This window comes from Falco biarmicus, chromosome 5 (genome assembly GCF_023638135.1).
Source record: "Falco biarmicus isolate bFalBia1 chromosome 5, bFalBia1.pri, whole genome shotgun sequence".
Lineage (NCBI taxonomy): Eukaryota > Metazoa > Chordata > Aves > Falconiformes > Falconidae > Falco > Falco biarmicus.
The window spans coordinates 2,202,977-2,225,654 of record NC_079292.1 but is presented as its reverse complement, the minus strand read 5'-3'; the positions used below and the strand labels follow the sequence as shown (position 1 = coordinate 2,225,654).

The window sequence follows — 22,678 nt, the reverse complement described above, 5'->3', positions numbered from 1 at the left end:
ACTTCTACTTGAAAGTGCATTCAAAGGTTTTGGGGTTTGTGTTCGGGTTTTTTTGACTGGTGATTAAGCAGTTCTGTACATTGTAATTATGATGGAGAGCTGAAAATCTACAACTCTGCTCCTCCAAGGCAGACATGGGTTATGAGTAGTCCCATTCCAACTTATACGTGCAGTCTGTGGCATAATAGGGTCCTGATCCACAGGAAGGGCTTCATTGAGCTGCTGCAATGCAAATAATAATAGGTACAGCTGAAACATAAGGTCAAGAAAAGATTTATGTGTTTGAAAGATCAGGACTGATGCTGCTCCTGTACAGAGAATAAATGATAGATGTAAATTTTATTCTTGGTAGCCCAATAACTTAGATTTGTTTATGTTTCTCCTTGTTGTAAGTAACCCCCAAAAACACATGAAAAGACCATGAATATAATATACTGTTGTGCATATTTAGCGTTTAATACCTTTGAATTTTGGTGCTAAGATTTGGCCCTTTTATTTTAATGCCTCTTTTCATAAGGCCAGACTTGAAGTGTCTGTGATTCAGAAAACTCTTAACTGGCAAATTATGAAGTCTTCCTACAAAAAGAAAAAACTTCCTTCTAAAGAACTTCACTGGATGCTCTTTGAGAGATCTAACTCTTGCTCCAGTGTTTTTATCATTGTCTTAAAAGGCAGAGCAATTCAACCATGATTAATTTTTCATGCGTTGGGTTGGAAGAGATAATTAGAGTATGCTTCATACCGATTGTCTGCAACTGCTTTCTAATTAACTAATTGGCTACAGAACTAATGAGATTCAAAATTAATTATTATATTTGAATTTGGCCAGACCTATTTTAAGAACCATGAAGACAGATTGGCCAGAAGCTTTCATTTGATGTCAATCAGACCAGTATTTTGGAAATACTGTTACATTATCACCTGGGTAGCTATTTTTCAATGGGTTTTGCCTCTACCTGGTGGCTGAAGGATGAATTGCATGATTCCCAGTTTTTCTTTGGTGGGAGGCAGGCAGTCTTTTTCAATAAGAATATATACAGAAACAAGAAAAATTCTTTAAGCTATTACTATCACCTAGGGACTCCAGGTTTTTTCCCCATTCCACAGTCGGGTCAAGAAACTATTGGAAGGGATTAGTGGTGTGGGTATGTGAATAAATATGATATATTAATCACAGTTAGCGTCAGCAGTCATGACTCACATATCTAAGATTTCCTTGAAAGCATCAGCAAGCAAGTGTCAACAGACAAGCAAAATCCAACAGATACAGTCAGCTTGATTTTCAAAAGGTGTTGGGGAAATCCTTCAACAGCAGCTCATAAAGTAGCTGCCATGGATTAAGGGAGAGTGTCTTCATGTGGTGAAGCAACTGGCAAGAACAGGAACATACCAGCAATATTCACAAGGAAGGGGACTCTCAGCTGGAGTCCTACACTGACATGTGCTGTGACTGCTCTGAGCAACCAATTTCTAAAAAAATCTGCAAAGGAAGGTGAATAATAGGCCTTCGGGGATATGGGTAAAATTGGTCAACTATGCACAGCTGTCCAAAGTAATACGGATGAGAACTACTTCAGCAGTTCAAAAGAGTTTCAGAATAGCCCCAAACTGGACAGTAAAATGGCAGGTGGAATTTGCAGAATTTACTGCTCTGCCTGCAGGACACGAGACAGGGTAACAAGCCAAGAAGCCCTTTGGGCTGCTTATTCTTGATTTTTATGTATCCTCACATCCAGTACCTTCCAAATTTGAGGAAAAACTGCAAAGGCTACTAAGCATTTGCTGGAGCACATCTCATCTCCCACTAGATCACATTTCACACCTCGGCAGGAGCTGTTTATCTGTAAGGTAGGAAAAGAGGAAGATAGCCAGAAAAGCCTCAACTAAATGTGAAAGAGGGCTAAAATCTTTTCCATTATAAGTCCATAGTGTACAACAAGTGCTACATGAGGAAAGTGCAACATATTCCCATAACACATGTACTTAAGGTGACTGCATAGGTCACCTTAATTCTGGCATACTCTTGAGAGCTTGACTTTGCAAAGGCACTAATGTTCATTTAATTTCGTCTGTCTGTGTGGTTTCCTGTGAATAATTAGTAGGAACCATTTATAAAATCAGCAACACTTTACATTTGTACTCATTTTGAGATGACTTTCCTTTATCAGACTCAGTGTGACTCAGGCTGCCCGCTCTGTTCCCGCAAATGCAGGCAAAGCCCATGCCGGCTGCAGACACTGACCCGTTGGAGGGTCCTGTCTGCCTGCATCCCTCGGTCAGGCTGTGTCCGAGGGCAGTCAACGCTCCCACAGCACTGAAACCCTGAACGTGGTCCATGGTGAGCACCAGTGCTCGCTGGGCTCAGCATGAGAGATGCCGGGCAGCCGCTGCCACGGCCACCCAACCTGCAGGCACGGTCCTCACCGCATGGCCAGCCTCTGGCAGTACCAACAGCAAGAAGACAGGTCTATATGGCTCTCGGATATGCTGATGGGTGCCAGACAAACTCTTGCAATGACAGTGCTGTTAACAGTAATAGGGTGGCAATCCAGCCCAAGCAAGGAGGCTGGGCTCAGACCTGCCAGCAGACGTGTCAGCTGATCGTCACATCCCAGCATATCTCACACAGCAAAACTGTCAGCGGATAGTTCAGCAACCTAAATGAACACTGCCAGTGAGGCCTGCCGGGCTGGTCCGCCCGGCGCTGTGTGTGTTCGACGTGCCAGCTGCTTCTGATCAAGCACCGCGGTGCTGCAAGCTTGTGCCCTGAAGCAGTTCCAGTTGCTGGGACTCAGACGCTAAAGGGAGAGGAAACACCTCTGAAAAATGCCCAATTCAGAGGCACATCTCTTGGGTCACCCCGCCATCACCTCTGCACAGGAAGCCTCTGTGCCCATGCCCAGGTGATGAAGCACAGGGACAGGGCAGATGCTGGGCAGCTCTCCTGGTACTTCCAGGTTTCACTGGCTTGGTATTGCAGGAGGATGGGCTGGCTTGGCACAGGCTGACTACAAACTACCGACAACCATCCTGAGAAGCTTAGTACCAGGTAGGAATCCTGCCAAGCTATGAGATTATTGCCATTTTTCAGTTTTCAGCCACTTTCTACTGCAGCATTGTATCTCAGTGAGTCCTCAGAGGCACTGGTTTCAGACAGGGCCAGAGTCAGGAAACGCTAACTGGTGATCCCTCTTGGCAGTCTCATCCCTCTCTTCTGTTCTGCCTCCGTAAATCAGTAATTCACCTCGCTCCATCTTTCTTGCCCTGTTTTATCGTCTCCCTTCTCTGCTGTTCACTGTTCTGTTTTGAAACACAGAATCACAGAAAGGCTGAGGTTGGAAGGGACCTCTGGAGGTCATCTGGTCCAATCCCCTGCTCCAGTAGGACCTCCTAGTGCCGATTGCCCAGGCCCATGGCCAGATGACTTTTGAATATCTTTAAGGATGGAGACTCCACAACGTCCCCGGGCAACCTGTGCCAGTGCTTGGTCACGCTCACAGTGAAAAGCTGCTTCCTTGATGTTCAGAGGGAACCTCCTCCGTTTCGTTTTGTGCCCATTGTTTCTGGTCCTGTCACTGGGCACCACTGAGAAGAGCCCGGCTCCATCCTCTCTGCACCCTCCCTTCAGGTATTTCTGTATACTGTAAAGATCCCCCTGAGCCTTCTCTTCTCCAGGCTGAACAGTCCCAGCTCTTTCAGACTTTCCTCCCAGGAGAAACGCTCCAGCCCCTTCATCATCTTTGTGGCCCTTCACTGGACTCTCTCCAGTGTGTCCATGTCTCTCTTGTACTGGGGAGCCCAAAACTGGGCACAACACTCCAGGTGTGGCCTTAGCAGTGCTGAGCAGAGGAGAAGGATCACCTCCCTGGTGCCGGTACTTTGCCTAACGCAGCCCAGGATACTGTTAGCTTGTTTTGCAGTGAGGGCACGTCACTGGCTCGGTAGTCCTGGCCCTGATCCAGGCCCTGTGCACAGCAGGCCAAATTCAGCTTTCAGCTGTTCCCATGATTTAAGAGGATTTCCTGGGTCAGAATGAATTTGGCTCCATTAGCTAGGTCAGTATAACAGGGAAGGTAGAGAAGCAGAGATTTTGCTCTGAGCTCATTCGCGGTAGACGCATTCAGTACTGCAGTTTGGCTGAGAAGACTTGCGCAACTTCATCAAAACACACAGTTGCTCACCAGAAGTAGCAAAGAAAGTGAGGCAGAGAAACACTCCGCAAAGTAGTGAGCAGAAAACCTAATAAAGAGCACATCCCTCCACTGCCCGGGACCAGGAGAAAAATGCTGCAGAGCTGAACGTACTCTAACAGCCACCAAGCTCCTACCTAATGGATTAGCAAGGCTGACCCCTTCTGTATTTTAGAAAAATGCTGCCTTAGGGGTGAACAAACCATCTGATCAGTTACAGCATATGAGAAAGGCAAGGCCTTTCCAAGGGAGTCATATGGCCATGCAACAGATGGAGATCATGGATCAGGACAGGGAGCGATCTTGGTTGTATTGGAGCAAGGTGCAGGTACAGGGCAATATGCCTTCAGCAGCCCTACTATTCCCAGATGCTTTGGCATCTGCAGGGTATATGCAACATACAGATGGGTGAGAAAGCAAAGGGAGAATAGGATAATTCCCTCTTCCAAACAAAAAGAGCAAAGGCTTCCCTTCATCCCCTTTCCCAAGAAGCAGCCCACTAGCTCCCTGTGATATCCACCCATGAGAAGTCCAGCATCCCACCATGATGCCCTGTGACTAACCCAGGACCCTTCTCTGCTCCTGCCTGTGATGACAGGATGGTTTGCTGGTTAAAATTTTCAGAACAAGCCAATTTTGAGAACCTATTTCATCAGTGACAGTGGCAGCTGCAGGAATATTTTTAGTTTTGAGTCTCTCAGCCTCCTCGTAGTTCGGAAAATATTTCATTTTTTGCACTGTGGGTGGAAATGGAGATTAGCACTTTCTAATGTTACAGCAATGCTCCCTGGAGGAGTAGTGGAGATGATGGTGGGAGTCCTGATGCTTTGCCCATGGCCTGCAAAACTCAAGGGCACCCTGCATTGCCCTAACATGACATGGCACAAGGTGCACAGCAGCTAGGGGTGATGCTGCACGCTCCAGTGGGAACGGTTAGAGATATTCCCAGAGGATTTTTTTTCACTGGAAAATGTATTTTTTGCCCCTAAGGACAAAGAAATCGCCAATACAGCATTTATAGTTGTAGGTCAGGTCTGGAGAAACAGGCAGGGTACTGATGGTGCTGGTGCCGCTTCAGCTCTGCAGAGGCCTGTGCTGCTTGTCCAGGAACCATTCCTGCAGCAAGAGAGACAGTGGGATTTGAAACCAAAGCCACTGCATGAGAAACCACCTTGTATGACTCTTGTTTCTTTGAGGATGGTGGGACCCGTGCCTGTTGGTATAGGGAAAATCAGGCTGGCAGCGGCATTAGGGATGGAGTACAAGCCTGAGAGCCTAATGACCTTCCCACTCCCCAGCCTGTCTCACCGGTGATTGTTTTTGTCCTGTTTCCTGACTACAGCTTCCAGGCTAGAATATCTGAAGATAAGGGTGTTCCAGGGAATGTCAGGCAGAACAAGAAATGACCCCTGGCTGTACCTGAGCAAGAAAGTGGCTCCCCCTGTTTCCATGTGGCACAGCCTCCCACAGCCGTTGCGGTGCTGCCAGTGAGACTGCTGCCTACAGAGGGGCTCCAGTTGCTGCAAATAGGTTTGACCAATTTTACTTAAAAAGCAGGATTTGGACCGTTTCCCAGATTATAATTACCTATATATAAATACAATGATAATTATGCTACCTAACCGAGACCTCAGAGCACAAAGCTGACAAGTGATGACAATTAAATTCATTAAGAGTGCAAGTGCTCTTCCTCTCTTTTATGAAACAATACTGAGTGATCCCTGAAGAAATCCAGCAACCAGAGACATGATCTGCTAATAAGTGTCACGTGAGCCCGGTGAAGGCTGCTGGAGAGGCAGGACAACCAGTCCCCCCAAGGAAGAGCACTGGTGCTATATAGCTAGTAAAGGAGCAGAAAAGTGGACAGTTAAAACATTTGAAAATGCAGTATGCTTCAAGCATTTTGAGTGAAACCTACCTTTTCACTTTATCTAGACTGGGAAGCAAATCAAGGCAGGGTCTGTACTGTATGGTATGGACACCATCTGGCATGGCATGGCTTGCATCCAGAGAAAAGCTCTTTTACCTTTCCTGATATACAGATGGTAACCCCATCCAAATTCCTCACTGGGCATGGTCCATGACACGAGCTGGCCAAGGGGGTGAGCTGGCACAGGGCAAAGCTCAGCCTGAGAGCGTGGCACTGCTGCAACACACCGGTCCTGCACCACCATTCGGGGCCAGACCCCTCTGGATGTCAGCAGGACATGATGTCTCTCTGTACCTGTCCCAGAGCCCAGGAGAGCCTAAACTGGGGTCCATCGCAGTCTCACTGATGCTTTTTAAAGTGATTTAGTATACTGTTTTTTCAAACACTTTCTATTTTTTCATATTCAGAGGTTCCAAGCCTCAGGAATGATGACAAATGCTCAGAAATATGTTACAAAAGGCATCTACAGAAAAAGATGATTATTCCTAGGCTTCTTGGGAAAAATTGAAAAGTGATTGTGGTGCACAGAGTGCTTCCAGACCAGGACTAGAAACCAAGACTGTATCTTTCCATTGAACTCTAGATATGAAATAACACTAAGAAAAGGGAGGAAACAGCGATAGCTGTAACACCTCATCTGCAAAAAATACAGTGATTAAGAGAGATGCTAAACACCTACATCACCTTCTTGGTGTTTTTGCTGAGACAGCCAAAAAGCCTCAAACCCCACCGTTATCCGAGCGACCTTTTACACTGACTTCATATTCCCAAGTTAAGCATTTCAGCATGTTTTTATTTTTCCAACAGGTCAACTAATCCCCTGCATGCAAGTGTTTCATTACAGCGGTGTGCTTCCTTCCCTAAGAGTCTGAAATACCTTGTCTTTGAATGTAATTGAACTTCTGGAAAAGGAACGGTCTAGACCAAAGTCACGCTTTCCTTGCTTTCATTCTGCCTTCATGTCCATCCACTAGAAGGTGTTTGAACACTCTTTTATAAGCAGTTGAAAGAGTTTCCCTTAATGGTTTTCCTGCGCAAAGGTTGCTGTGTCCGAGGAGCCCACAGCAAGCTCATGGAAAATAGGCTACAAAGCCCCACTGCCAGGGAAGAGCTGAACAGAAAGGTGACTGAGTGTGCAGGTGTTACAAAACTAACTAGGATTGTTGACTCTAATGACATCAAATCTAACCAGCTTCTGGAGAGGTGAAGAAGAATCTTGTGGTGCTGAGCGAGTAAGCAATATAATTGCAGATGCTGCTTAGTGCTGGTAGGCACAAAGTAATGGAGACTTGAGGAAAAAGACTAACCCTGTCTCTGTGTAAACCATAACAAGTTCAGAAAAATACTAGTGCAATCCAGGGGGAAAAAAAACCCCAACAAAAACCCCACAACATTTTGGAGGCATTAAAATCTATGGGAAATGTTTCAGTACTAAATGGATGTCAAAAGAGTAGAGAGAGCTTAAGGAATTACTAGCGGTGAAACCAGAGCAGGCTGGAGTGTAACAACAACAACATCCAAGTGTAGTGACCAAGGAGCAGTTACAGACAGCGGTACAAGAACATCATCCCCATACTCCCATGTAAATGCAGAGCATGCCTACCCCGTAAGCATGCCATGCAGTCCTGCAGAAGGCTGCTCCACAGCCAGCAACATCTCCATCAGTATCTGAACTACTCAGTTTACTCATCTTCTGTGTCATCTCCTTGTTCCTCATGTTCTCGTACCACCATCAGTAACTGCTCCTTGGTTGATACACCTTACAAATTTGTAATGTGTGGTTGGACTCCAGCCCGCTCCAGTCCCTAACCTGTCTCTTAGCCAAGCTAGATGTGTCTACCTTTTGCACTCTTTTCTTATTAATTAGTCCCTAATCCCCTGATTAAGTACCAGAAGCTGGCAAAGCAAGGAAACCTGTCCTGCTTCCCCTTTGTTTTGATGGGCTGACAACAGACTGGCAGCAAACTCACCTGAATCTCTTGAGCAAAGCCATGAGAGCTGATTTTTTAAATCTTGGTGTGACATAGGGTGAAACCCTGTGAGAGAGAAAGGACAAGTCCTGCAAAACAAGCAGTAAAAGGTAATTTCCAGGGGTTTGTTTTTCACTCAGTACCCCTGTTAATGTATAGGACAGATCTAAAAAGAAAATCACATGAATCTATAGACCTGGCCTTTCTACTCTGCTTACTTGAACCGGATCATTAGTCTGGGGTTTTATAAACTAGTTTGTTACAGAATTTGCTGCAGAGCTTGTTAGTTTGTAGAACTACATTTCTGATGCATTAGCCTTTGTATCACTTTTCCCATAAATAAAAGTCAAACCATATTCAGCTTTTATTTGCTCTTGGCCACTGTGTAATTTTTGGGCATGAAATTTGCTCTTCTGCTGGTTTGTTTGTCTACTTGCCTGTTGTAACTAGTGGAGCCTTTAGCTATTGTAAGTGAGGAGGGGAAAAAAATACCTAAACCAATTTAAAGTGAGGAAATTCACAGGCAGTGTTTGAGAAGGGTGGAGCTGAGCTCCTTAGGGTAAATTATAAATGGATGGTATTAAGTCTGAGGAAATAAACAAGTTCCAACACTGAACTGCTGCTATCTCCACTGAGGATTTTAAAAGAAGCAACAGTACAATTGGCTACAACAAACTGGCTGTCTAAGAGCTCTGAACTGTTCCTTCTCTTTCTACAAAAGGTAAGTTACACACAGCTGAGAAGCCTCGAACACCATTCCTGCAATAAGGATCCCAGCATTTTGGAATCCATTCTTGGCTTTAAGAGTAATGAATGTTAGCAATAAAAGTATTTTCTGGAATGTTTCCAGACCCGTGTGGTTCCTGCAATAGGTGAAGGTTCAAGTTTCAGCTTATGGCGCTCGAACTAATTCTTCTATTCTCAAAATAAACTCAGATGAAACATGAAAAAATAAATTACTTTTGCTCATTTGACTTTCTTGGGCTGGATGTGGAGCAGATTCGTATGGGGACTGGAAGTCCAAATGCCTCTATCGTGCTTGCTTTCTGCAGTGATTGGAGAAATTGTCCAAAATCCTGGTTTTATCCTATTTAAATTTGCTAGAGTGTCAGTGGGACTCGCTCAAGTCCTTGGACCAGTCTGCACACTGCACTGGGACGAGGTCTCCTGCGGGTGCTTTGGGCAGATGGAGCCCCCCCGGCCCCCACAGTGCCCAGCCCCAGAGAACGAGGGGCAAGTCACGGCAGCAGCCCAGGGCTCCCACCTGCCTCACGCCACGGGTGGAGGGAACACCACCACAGCAAGACTCACTTTCAAAATCAAGGAATTCCTCTTAGCTTGCCCCTCTCTTTTTTTTATTAGGCTTTATCACAGAGGACTGATCTCTGCTGATGTGCGGTGCCAGACAACGAAAAGACCCAGCCTTAAGGGTAGGATGTAACGGCAACCAGCACAGGCAGCCTAAAAACTAGCAAGTTATTTGTTATACGGGTGTTGGGATTTTTTATGTCTAATTTGTTGTCAGTCTATTTAAAATAATGGATGATAAATAACATTCCCCTCCAGAACCTAGTTTGTTCACTTCTAATGTGTGGCACAAAACTTCTGGTTTCTTTCCAGACACTGGAGAATTGGAAGGTTGAAGAATATAGTGTGGTTAAAGACTGCTTTATTGCTGCCTGTTGTGGTTTCTCAGATTATTTTCTCAAAGCATTGCTTTAGCGGGAATAGATCACTGGTGCATTTGGGAAGTAAATAAATGCAGTTATGAATACTTGTTACACATATCAATTTATGTTAAAACTATGTATATTGAGATCCCCTACAAGATATAGTTAGTGTTGCATGGATGCCTACATTTGAGGATAATTTTTCTTCTCATGCATAACCTCCCCCTAAGAAAGAGTTTAGAAGATAAAACCACTGGTTTGTGGGATGGGGGACACGCTGCATATCACCTTTTTGCAATGTACTTCACAAACCCCATGACAAAAACCTTTTCACCACTCTCATTCCTAAAAAATAAAGTGAACTATTTGTAACACTGCACTTCTGCATATGAATTTTTAAGTCTTTCCTCAAGGTACTAGTGGGCCAAGATGAGAAAAGCTCCATCTCCTTCCAGAGATCCATCCTCTGCAGAGATGGATGTTACACAGAATGATTTTATTCCCAACCTTAAAAACATTATCTGATCTATTATTACTCTTCCTGTGGGCTACAAATCTCACAGCACAGTTTCAACTAAGGAATGATTCTTGGTCTCTTCCCTGGTCTTGTAAACTTCATGTTTTAAGAAAACACCTTGAAGTTTAATTATTTTTTTTTTAGAGCTGAACACTGAACGGGGCTGGGTAACAATGCTATCCTGGTTTGTTGGGGTTTTTTAGCTTCTCAGTTTTGTTTCAAATTCACTTTGGAAAGAAACTTGAAATACTTCACTCCCAGACAAGTTGAAACAGAGCATTTTTTGAACTGTGAAATGAATATGTCATCGATTGGTACCAAGGAAACAAAGGGTCAGGCAAAACCTCGCCCACTTGCATATTTTTATGGACAACACTCATCACGGTGGTGTCACTGTGATTCCTTCTATAGAAAAGGGCAGCTTACACCTGAAAATCTGCAGAATCAGGCCCAAAGGGAGTGTCTGATTTTCTTAGAAGGATCAGTCTTCACTGCAAACTTGCCAGTTAAAACACGAGATGTAATTCTGATTTTCCTCCCCACCTTGAGTTGCCTTTACCAATCATTTGATTTTGCCGGTGTCTTCTCCAGCTCTTCTGGACCCACTGAAGCAGTGGCAGAAATGGATCACACGGGCCCCGACCTCTGACCCAGCAGCAATCCCTGTTCCTGGATGGAGTGATACAGGGACAGGTGTGAGGCATCTTACCGCTGCCTCCGTCTGAAAAGTGATTTGAATTGCCAATATGTTAAATAACCTCCTCTTTTCACTAAGGCAACGAGTCAGCCTTCAATACTACACTAACCGTTTTTCATTTGAAATCTATTTTTACAGTAATAGTATATGACAAGTGGTGTAATGCATGAAAGGAACAATAAGGATTATACCACTAATGAGAAAACGGTGAAACATGTCAGATAAACATGACAAAAATAACGGAAAATAGAGGGCAAGACATACAAACGGGAATATGCACATAACTGGTTTCATACAGATGCTTTTTCTTCCCTTTCCTGATTCCTGACTCATGGATGTTGCCTCTTGTTCAAATAAAACGGGAAGAAAAAAAGTTTAAACTGTCTTTTCTTGTGGATCTATTTTATCTAATAAAAACTCTGGAAACATGTACTGGGAACTCACTTTTGAAAAGCCATAGAAAAGGATTATTTTGTAACAAAAGCTTATTTTTCAAAGCATGGGCATTAGCATCATAGCAGGAAAATGTAGAGAAAAGTATGAACTTCAACCAGGGTTTTATTATGCAGATCTCAAGTTAATATTGATGTGATTTAAAGCAGCTATAGAGTGAGTTGCTTGACTTCTGGAGTATAAACCAGATCACTACGTTTGCTTAAACTTGATAAAGGGGAGGTTAACGTTAATATTTTTAACCTATTTCTTTCCTCTTCCTTTTCATGAACTATCATTTTCATCGGAGGATCTGAAAAGCCAACTCAGCTTCCAAATTCCATTTTTTTAAAAAATAAATAATGTAATTGAGTAAAGCTGAATCAGCTAAACATCTTCCAAACCTGCAATTTATACAGGTTTTTGTGGTTTTGTTTTTTTCCATGACAGACTTACTGGCAATAATCCAGGTGGGTGGGTGTCCCCTGTCCCCCCACCCTGTCCCCTCCCCCTTTGCAATAATGCAGTCTCGGGGATAAAAAGCAACTGAATCTGTTTTTTTCAGTCTCCTTGCAAGTGCCGGGCAGCCCGCGGTGACAGCACCGGAGCGCGCTGACAGTTTGCCTTCCAGCTCCTGCAGGGCACAAACGTTTTGCACAAGCCCAGCCGGCAGCCCCCGGCGCCTTATCGCCCGCGCCCGCGGAGCCCCCCGCGGGTCAGCAGCGGCAGGCGGCCCGCACCTCCTGCGCCAGGCGCGCAGCTCCCGCGGCTGCTCCGCGCTGTGCCCGCCAGAGGCCACTGCAGCCGCAGGGATGGAGGCTCCGCCGGGGCGCTCCGCTTCGGCGCTCACGTTACAAAGGGAAAAAAAAAAAAAAAAAAAAAAAGTCAGCCGATATACAGGATTTAGCATAAAGTCGTACAATCGACGTTATAATCCCCAATGCAACGTTTACACGCGGGGTTCGGCTTTGCTTCTTCCCACAAACTACCTCGGTTTGCGTGTTGTACGTCGCGATTCGCAATTACCCCCAAGACGACTCTTAACTCGAGGCTCCAGCTCCTACCTGCCGCCTCGCACCGCCCGCAGCACGGCCCGAGCACGGCCGCAGCACCCACCGCCCCCCGGCCAGGCAGACGACGCTGATTTTGCCCGGAAAACGAATTTTACTGGATTTTTTTCCCCCTTCACAGGAAGAAGTCAAATAAATAAATAAACCCAGTTTAACTTTGCTCCGGCCGGCGGATCTGAGACGACAGGTGGCTGCTGCGCGGGGAAGCGGCCGGGAGCCGCGGCGCCTGCCCGCTGCCCGCCCGCCCCGCGGAGCGCCGGGGCCGGCGGGGTGGCGGGGCCGCGGCGGCGGGACCTGCTCCGCCAGCCGGGACCTGCTCCGCCGGCGGCCCCCGCAGCCCCCCGCCGCGGCGGGCAGCTCTGCCGGGGCGCGGGGCCGGGGCCGGCCGCCGAGAGGCGCCGGGTGGCGGGGCGGGAGCCCCGCGGGGCCGTTCGCGGCCCGGCCCCCGCCGCCGCCGCCCGGGAGGGGCCGGGCGGGGCCGGCGGGAAACCCCGCCCCGGGCAGCGCCCGCCGCGCTCCGCGCAGCCCGAGCCGCTCAGCGCCGCCGCGGAACCGAGCGGAGCGGAGCGGGGCGGCGGGGACGGGACGGGACGGGACGGGACGGGGCGGGGCGGCTCCGCCGCGTCGCAGCCACGCGGGACCGCGCCGCCCGTGGGCCGGGCCCGCCGCGGGGGGGGCGGGGGGGCTTCGGTATTTCTTTTTTTTTCTTTTTTTTTTTCTATTTGGCGAAGGAGACGAGCAGCAGGTTTATGCTAATCGCCCTCTCGGGAGCGGCTGCGGGCGGAGGAGGAGGAGGAGGAGGAGAGGAGCCATTTTGAACTCACTTCAAAGTTTAAGGTGGAAAAGTTGGAGCTCTCCAGCCCGCTGCCCGGGGACGGGGCGCGGGGCTCAGGGCCGGCGGCGCCCGGGCGGCGGGGGCGGGGGAGCCGAGCCGGCGGCTGATGGATGAGGGCGGGCGGGCAGCCCGGCGGGTGGATGGATTGTGCGGCAGCCCTCTGCCCGGCATCGCTGCCCGCTGAGCTCCGGAGATGCTGCGGCTGTCCGCCGCCGCCTGCGTGTCCTGGGCCGCGCTGCTCTGCGCCCTGGCGCCGGCGGGCGGCGGGGAGCTGCGGCCGCCCCGCGCCGCCCCGCTCCTCCACCTGCCCCCGGGGGCCGCGGGTTGCCGCGCCGCCGCTGCCGCCGCCGAGCCACCGGCGCTGCCGCCCGCCGGGCGCCTGAGGGCGGCGGGGGCCGCGCTGCGCCGCGCGTCGCCCGGTGAGCCCCGCGGGCCCCGCGGCGGAGGGCCCTGGCCGCGGCGCGCCCGGCAGCGGGCGGCCCCCGAGCCCCGCGGAGCCGCCGCCGGCTGCGCCCCGCCGCCGCGGGAGGGGAGCGGCGGGCGGCGCGGGGCGCGGCGGGCGCGGAGCCTCAACAGCCCCCCGCAGTTCCAGCTGCCCAGCTACCAGGTCTCCATCCCCGAGAACGAGCCGGCCGGCACGGCCGTCATCGTGCTGCGGGCCCAGGACCCCGACGAGGGGGAGGCCGGCCGGCTGGCGTACTCCATGGAGGCACTCTTCGATGAGCGCTCCAACGACTACTTCTCCATCGACGCCCAGACGGGCAGCGTGGTCACCACCCGCAGCCTTGATCGGGAGACGAAGGACACCCACGTGCTGAAGGTGACGGCCTCCGACCACGGCTCCCCGCGCCGCCGCTCGGCCACCACCTATCTGACGGTGACCGTGAGCGACACCAACGACCATGAGCCGGTGTTCGAGCAGCCTGAGTACCGGGAGAGCATCCGGGAGAACCTGGAGGTGGGTTACGAGGTGCTGACCATCCGTGCCACCGACGGCGACGCCCCAGCCAACGCCAACATGCTTTACCGCCTGCTGGAGCCGGGAGCCGGTGACGGGGTCTTTGAGATCGATCCGCGCTCTGGGGTTGTGAGGACCCGAGCCCCGGTGGACCGTGAGGAGGTCTCCGAGTACCACCTGGTGGTGGAGGCCAACGACCAGGGCAAGGATCCAGGACCACGCAGCGCCACCGCTATGGTGCACATCACTGTAGAGGACGAGAACGACAACTACCCCCAGTTCAGCGAGAAGCGCTACCTGGTCCAGGTGCCAGAGGATGCCCCGGTGAACAGCCAGATACTGCAGGTACAGGCCACAGATAGGGACCGGGGCAGCAATGCCCAGGTGCACTACAGCATTGTGAGCGGCAACCTGAAAGGCCAGTTCTACATCCACTCTTTCTCTGGCGCCATTGACTTGATCAACCCTCTGGATTATGAGACTATTCGGGAGTACACGCTCCGGATCAAAGCCCAGGATGGGGGCAGGCCTCCCTTGATCAACTCCACTGGCATGGTGTCGGTACAGGTGGTGGACGTGAATGACAATGCCCCCATCTTTGTGAGCACTCCCTTCCAGGCCACGGTGCTGGAGAACGTTCCTCTGGGCTACTCGGTGCTGCACATCCAGGCAGTGGATGCCGACTCTGGGGAGAATGCCCGCCTGGAGTACAAACTCATAGAGATGGCATCGTCCACCGGAGGTGCCCCTGTAGCAGGTGACTCTGGCTTCCCTTTTCAGATCAACAACAGCACAGGGTGGATCACGGTGGCTGCAGAGCTGGACCGAGAGACTGTGGAGAACTATCACTTTGGGGTGGAGGCCAGGGACCATGGCGTGCCTGTCATGACCTCCTCAGCCAGCGTGTCCATCACTGTCTTGGATGTGAATGACAACAACCCCACCTTCACGGAGAAGGTATATCACCTCAGACTGAATGAGGACGCGGCTGTGGGCAGCAGTGTCCTGACCCTGACAGCAGTGGATAGGGACGTTAACAGCGTTGTGACTTACCAGATCACCAGTGGCAACACCAGGAACCGTTTTGCCATCACCAGTCAGAGCGGAGGGGGGCTGATCACGCTGGCCTTGCCCCTGGATTACAAGCAGGAAAGGCAGTATGTGCTCACAGTCACTGCCTCTGATGGCACTCGCTTTGACACCGTCCAGGTCTTCATCAACGTCACGGATGCTAACACACACCGCCCAGTCTTCCAGAGCTCCCACTATACAGTGAGTGTCAGCGAGGACAAGCCTATTGGCACCTCCATTGTCACCATCAGTGCCACCGATGAAGACACGGGGGAGAATGCGAGAATCACGTACATTTTGGACGATAACATCCCCCAGTTCCGCATCGACCCTGACACAGGCACCATCACCACCCTGATGGAGCTGGACTACGAGGACCAGGCCTCCTACACGTTGGCCATTACAGCCCATGACAACGGCATCCCCCAGAAATCGGATACCACCTACGTCGAGATCCTCATCCTGGATGCCAATGACAACGCACCCCGCTTCCTGCGTGACCGCTACCAGGGCTCGGTTTTTGAGGATGTGCCGCTGTCCACCAGTGTCCTGCAGCTGTCTGCCACTGACCGTGACTCGGGCCTCAACGGCCGTCTCCTCTACACATTCCAGGGTGGTGACGATGGAGATGGAGACTTCTACATCGAACCCACTTCTGGAGTGATACGCACACTGCGCAAGCTGGACCGCGAGAACGTGGCTGTCTACAGCCTGCGAGCCTTTGCTGTGGACAGGGGCAGCCCACCACTGAAAGCCTCTGTGGATATCCAGGTGACTGTGCTGGACATCAACGACAATCCCCCTGTCTTTGAGAAGGACGAATTTGACATCTTTGTGGAGGAGAACAGCCCCGTGGGCTCTATTGTGGCACGAATCAGTGCAGCTGACCCTGATGAGGGGACCAATGCACAGATCATGTACCAGATTGTAGAGGGGAACATCCCCGAGGTCTTCCAACTAGACTTGCTCAACGGAGACCTCACAGCCCTGATGGATCTGGATTACGAGAGCCGGACGGAGTATGTGATCGTGGTGCAGGCCACTTCAGCCCCTCTTGTGAGCCGAGCGACAGTGCACATCCGCCTCCTGGACCAGAATGATAACCCACCGGTGCTGCAGGACTTCCAGATCCTCTTCAATAACTACGTGACCAACAAGTCCAACAGCTTCCCCTCCGGCGTGATTGGCAAGATCCCAGCTCATGATCCCGATGTGTCTGACAGCCTGGCCTACACCTTTGTGCAAGGCAATGAATTAAACTTGCTCCTTTTGGACTCTGCCACTGGGGAGCTCAAACTCAGTCGTGATCTGGACAACAACAGACCCTTGGAAGCCCTTATGAAAGTGTCAGTCTCAGGTAAGCAAGTGTTTGAGGATCTTAAAGCGTGTAAACCTGCTTGTCAGACCAGTATGGGGGCATGGGCAGAAATATCCCACTTGCAGTTCGGTGCACAGCTTTCAGTTTCCTGAAGCAGCGGTTTACCCGTGAAATTTTTTGGGAGGGACCACAAAAATGTATCAAGCCCATGTGCTGTGGATTGAAGTGGTGCAATGAAGTTGTTTAGTAAACGTGGATCACAAGGGTAAATAAATATGAGTGTGCGTGGAAGGGTAGTATGCGCCCTCAGTTGAGGTGGTGCTTGGCTGAAGCTTTTCTGATGTGGTTGCATAGAGGTAATAAATGATGTAACTTGCAAAGATGTAGGGAATGCACATGCATCCAAAATGCCATCTTCCCCTCCCTCTTGGTTTTGGTTTCTTTTTTTCCCTCCTAAAAAAAGAAGAAGAAAAAAAAAAAGAACAGTTGAGATTTGGTATCTGTGGCGTTTTTAGCAACAAAAATTGTTTATTCCTTTCTGCATACTGGGAGGTTTGGCTGGTAGATCCTTAGGCCTCGGACCAGTTCTCTGCTGGTGTGGCCCGGGTGGATGAGACGCTGGCAGAGCTGCGCTGGTTTGCATTGCTGGCGTGTGTTCCTGTGGGAAACGGCAACTCTGAAAGCAATGAGTTATGGCTGTGTAATAGCTGTGTAACGTGGCTAATTGCACTGAAGTTGCTTTAGTAGTGCTAGGGGCAGACGCTGGCCAAATGCAGCCCCAGAATCAGTGGTGTTGCAGGGGAGGAGAGGACTGGAGAGGAAGAGGTACTGTACCCCACTAACTTCCTCAGAGAATTTGCGTCTCTGTGTGTGTGTGAAGGCTGTTCGCTATCATCCGATGTATACTTCTATATGAGTGCATACATGCTCTTAGGATATTATTCTTTTTCTGCTCAGTTGCCTTTTTATCGTGGAATTACATTTTATCCCTCTAATTGTGGCATCAATCATGCAATGAGTAATTTCCTCTGCAGGTGCCACTCTGTAAAGTTTACTGTGGACCTGATCCCATACTTCTGTTGACTTTGAAAGGTTTAACCAGATGCATTCCTTGCTGCCTCTCTCTGCAACCTAAAATGAATATTTGTATTCTTTCTGTGAAAAAAATAGTTTAAAGTATTAGGTATGTAAAATGACACTTTGGGAGATGCTTCTTTTTGGATGGTTGTATTAAAAAAAGATAACAGTCAAATTGTGGCATAATCCTGGCAGCGCTTGTTTTACTATAAGTTGTCATAGCGTGCAGCAGGGCCTCAGGGGAGCGAGCCGTGCTCTCCCTTGCGTTTGCAGGCTTGAGGTCCTTTTTGCTTCAGGAAAATGAAAGTGATATTAACTGAGCCGACTGAATTTACTGCGGTGTGTCACCTGACAAGCCAGCCGCTCCTGGTTCTTCCAAAATGCTGGGGGGCAGCTAGTGTGGTAAGGTAGCTCATAAATGCTGTTTCCATGTCCTGTGAGGACTTGCAGAAAAAACAGGCAGTTGGTTTGTGACCTTAAAGAAAAACATTTGGATTAAGGTGCAGGTGGTTGCATGGTCACTGTCTGAACCGGTAGCTCTTTAGCTCTTTATCTGGTAGCAGAAGATAAGAACTCGTCTTGGAGCACAAAGCTTGGCAAAGTTGTTTTGTTAGACTAGATAAAGAGTGTGTTCAGAACAGAAAAATAGGTGACACGAACTATTCCTTTCTCAGTCTAATGATTTCTGTAGTTTAAGTGGATGAAATCTCAGGTAGGAATGAAGACCTCTGTTTTCTTAAGTAACACAGGAGCTTGATCATTCCAGCATCATTTTCATGTTTGCTGAAGGTGTGAACTCTGAAACTCTGCTGTGATGATCAAAACTGGCTGGCTGCTGCATGTCTTGAGATATTTGAGAGATTAAAGCTTTTTACGGGTAGGATTTTGAAATAATTTTGACAAGCACGGAAATCCATTTGATGTTATTTTGGAGAAGTTTGTGTTTGGAAATTGAAATGGTGGAGTCTGGCAGTGTGTGAATCAGTCCAGGGAGGTCTCACCTGCCTGCTTTCTCTGGTTTATCTGATGCAATGTTTAAAAAAAAAAATAAAAAGAAACACAGAGAAAAAGCTCAGACAGAAGTACTCCACAGGGTTATCTCCAAGTGTTGCAAAATACCTGCAAATCATCTGCTAAAATGACCTGGCAGTTAACTGAAAAACGTGTCTATTGGAGTAGCCATTAACCTCTCAACCCAGACAGACAAAGTCCTGCCCTACTCACAGCTGCTCTTCAGGTCGGGGAAGGATTGAAGCTCTTTATGAACCTGGGGAATTCAATCTATATACGAGTCGGAAGTAACACTGCTGCTATAAAAATCTTATTTCCACCTAACGAGGTGTTGTGCTGCAGAGGCATATGCGTGTGTGTGATGCTAGTGAGGAGCCGCACTACTCAGTTGAACTGCTTTGAGACACCGATACTTGGCTAAAAGCAGCATTCCTTCATTTGACTTGGGGATTATTCAAATAAGCATGGCAATATTGGCCTTCTGCGTATAAACAAATTTTAAGAGTCGTGAAAACCAAGCAAATTGAGCTAATCAGTTTTGTAAAGCCTGAGAACGGCATGCTCAGCATCAGCCCCGGTGTGTGCGTGGCTCTGCCTTTGCCCTGGTTCTGCGGTACCTGCTCGGCTGTGCCCCCGCAGCCGGTCAGGAACCGACCCAAGCCAAGGAGGGAGGAATGTGGGTGGTGTGGATATTAGCATTTTGCTTTGGATCGTGAAGGGAGCTTTTGAAGTCAGTCTCTTTTGAAGTGAATCTCTCGTGGTGCTCTTCTGCCCGTGCCTGTCGTGCAGGGCTGTCTGGATGGACAAACCGGACCCCTTTTGGATGAAACTAATGCAGATGCAGTGCTCCAGGGGTCCCTCAAAAAGACACATTCTCTTTTTTCCATTGTACCTTTGAGGCTTTCCTACAGAAAGGCAGAGCTTGGCCTTATGTTCCCATGCCCGCACACTGCATCACGTTAGGTTTTGTTGTTTTAACAACTGGGGTGAAGTCTGGACCCTGCTGAAATCCTGCACTTGCTTTCCAGGGGGGCAGGATTTTACTTGGGGCTTCTGAAACAGGTGGTCAAGAATTGATCAGTCTGTGATTTCTTAGTGTTGCTAAATAAATGTATGGCTTACATTGACAGGATCATTAAAAACCATTACTTTTTATCCACAGTAGTGTGCATGATATCATTACATTGGGATTTGTTTGGTCAAAAAGTGGGTTAAATGTTGCTCAGGTCACATTGCATTTGCCCATGTTAAACATTTTACTGCGGTCCCTGCTGGTGCTAGGGGGGAAGGCTGGTGCTAGCCTCAGCTTTGCACAAATGTTGCACAAGTTTGCCTGGGTATCACATTGCAAACTGCTGGCACCTGCTTGGCTGTGGCTGCCACAAGTAGTCCCACTTATCATCAATGACAGCTCGATGGCACACAATGGATGTGTGCACAAACTCCTCTGGGAGCCCAGCCTAATTCATCAGTGCAGACAAAACCCAACCTGACTGGATGCTACAGCTTTCAAGTGGTCTAGATAAATGTAAAATATCATTATACAACAAACGATATACAATTTTGGGAAGGCAGTGCTCCTCACGCAGTGAGCGATAGACACCCATGCGTTTTTGAGGGCATGCAAGCTCAAGTATCGCCTTTTACATTTCTTTGGCTTTTAATCTCCAGTGGCATTCAGTGAGGTTATTGACCATCAGCAAATACAAATTAAGGCAGAGCTCCTTTGTGTTGCAGTGAACTTCTGGGATATTTGCTCAAGCCTTGGTAAAGGATCTTCATTATTATTATAATTTAAAAGTCATTATGCTAATGATCTTGGACCCCCGGCTCCCTGCCTTCTCCATACAAATGTAAGAGAAGATGCAATAATTTGGTTCAGCCCTTCTGATAAAGATAAGACCACAGCTGTGCCTGAGATGCAAGGCATTGGGGGGTCATTCGTGTATGTGAAGATTTGAGATTAAAGGGAAAAATGAAACTCGAGGGAGAAGACGTCTGTAAGCACAAGGGCACCTTTCTGCACAGAGGGCAAGCACTGGGTGGCCACACGGGATGTGGGCTGGGGGCGCTGGCGTGTGCCCTGGCCTCATGCCCCTGCCTTTGGGGAGCGGGACAGATTGGCCTGCTGGGGTCTTGTGAGTTTCGGGGGGGGGGGGGGGGCAGGGTGACTCATTCTTTTAGGAGTGATGCTTCTGGCTGCCTGTGAGGACTTGCTTTGAGGCTCGGTGAGGGGCAGTTGGCGCCTGAACTGCTCTCCATGGCTCCCCTCCCAGGGAAACACCTTCCTGCAGGTGGCTTCTGTGGGATCCCTGTGGGTTATACACTGGGGTGGTGATGGGAACAGACGGGTGGAGGCTCGGGGTGGGAGGAGGTGTGTCGGTGTGTTGCATGGCTGCAGGGACCTTGGGCGCTTGCACTTCATGCATGCATCCCACCCTAAGGCGAGGGGAGAGAAAGCAGCAGATCGAAGGCTGCAGAGACCAGGGAGGCAGGGATGAGTGACCTCTTTTAGAACGGCTGTGTGATACTGCAAGCTGCGGGACTGCACCCGCAGGCCTTACTTGGTATATTAAGTGGGGCTGAAGCGAAGGATGACTGATATTAACCGTGGTTTTGAACATTTACATTCATTTTCTTAAAATAGCAAGTTAAGAGCAGCAACCGTCATTTTAAAGTTAGGGTAGCTGCTGGATCTTTTATTGTGTCTGTTTGGGTTTTATAGTCTAATCTGTTCTGTAGGTGAGATGCAGTTTAGATGTGAGTCCCTCCAGCCTGCGGGAGTGTGACTTTCCCGCTTCAGCTGTACGATCTGTTCCAGCCGATAAAAAGCTGTGGCTGCCTTGTTGCTTTCCTATGGGCTTCCTTCCACTTCATCCCAGGATTTCATAGGAGTGGTGTATTTTTCTTTCAAAAGACAGGAAAACGTTTATGGCTATGAGAGGAAAATATTTATTGGAAGGCTGACTGGCTTAACTTTTTACTGAGATAAAAGGTATCTTCGTCATGTAAATAAATAAAATAGGGAGTTACCTGCAGCTCAAACTACTGTAAATAAGCAATTCCTTTGCTAAAATGGTGATCTCTGCTAAAATAAATAAATAAATAAAAAATATTTACCACAGCACACTTAAAAAAGTAAACAAGATGTTTTATCTTAGATAAAAGCTCTTTTGCCAGTCAACTTCTTTCATAAAATGCTACTATGCAACATAGCTATAGCTAAAAATGTTTGTTTCTCCCTGTTTCTGTACAGTGCAGGCTGTATATTCCCTTTTTTTTTTTTACACAGCTTTTCAAGATATTTCTACCTTAATACGTCTTGGTGGTTGAAGCGTATGCAGTTGGGCCTACTTAACCTTATCCCACAAAGTGAAAGTTTGAACCATAAATACTAGAGGTCACAATCAGTTCCTGGAGGGGGGAGGGAAAAAAAAGTGTGTATCAAAGCCCTGCAGACCCTGCATAAACCAGACTCAGCAATGCCGTTAAAAAAGCCAAGGGGATGTTTGTATTTGCAGCATCTTCTTACTAAGACTTCTGTACAAGCTGTTTGGGTTCTCTTGATTGGGATGGTATGAGAAATGGCTTATTGAGGTTGCAGGGGGTTTTGGCTGATTTTATACACACTGTGTTCCAGTATTTTTTTTTTATTTTCTGAATGTTGATGCTTTTCTCAGTGATTTCTGGGAAAGGGGGAGACTTTGGGACGACAAAGAGAAGGTGTAAGAAGAATGAGACTGAAGACCAGAGAGAGAGAAAGATCTGCTAGGCTTTTCTTGATAACAAGTCTCAAGGGAAGCAAATTAGATTTGGAGTAGTATGAGGGTGGGATTACCTGGAAAACTTCTTTTTTCCCCTATTTTAAAATTATTTGCAAATGGGGAGGTTGTTGTAACAACCACTTTTTAATTGGATTAGTAATTGTTTTA

The 22,678-nt window shown here is 48.6% G+C and overlaps 1 protein-coding gene and 1 long non-coding RNA gene across 7 annotated transcripts in view; one reads left to right on the top strand and one right to left on the bottom strand.

The window, feature by feature from the left end:
- Positions 1 to 5,095: 5,095 nt before the first annotated feature.
- On the bottom strand, positions 5,096 to 12,655 carry LOC130150247 (uncharacterized). Its single transcript, XR_008822167.1, has 4 exons — positions 12,471 to 12,655; positions 10,837 to 10,946; positions 8,091 to 8,179; positions 5,096 to 5,306 (listed from the first exon to the last, which is right to left on the bottom strand). It is a non-coding gene; the product is annotated as an uncharacterized LOC130150247 (long non-coding RNA).
- Positions 12,656 to 13,882: 1,227 nt separating this feature from the next.
- The window catches only part of CELSR1 (cadherin EGF LAG seven-pass G-type receptor 1), a 176,637-nt gene continuing 167,841 nt past the window's right edge, over positions 13,883 to 22,678 (top strand). For 4 of the 6 annotated variants that reach the window (XM_056339967.1, XM_056339965.1, XM_056339966.1 and 1 more), the window contains exon 1: positions 13,914 to 16,697. In XM_056339967.1, the coding sequence (XP_056195942.1) occupies positions 14,015 to 16,697 (2,683 nt within the window). In that variant the 5' untranslated portion in view covers positions 13,914 to 14,014. Of the gene's footprint in view, positions 16,698 to 22,678 lie in introns of all 6 variants that reach the window. The other 2 variants (XM_056339969.1, XM_056339968.1) reach the window with 1 other exon arrangement.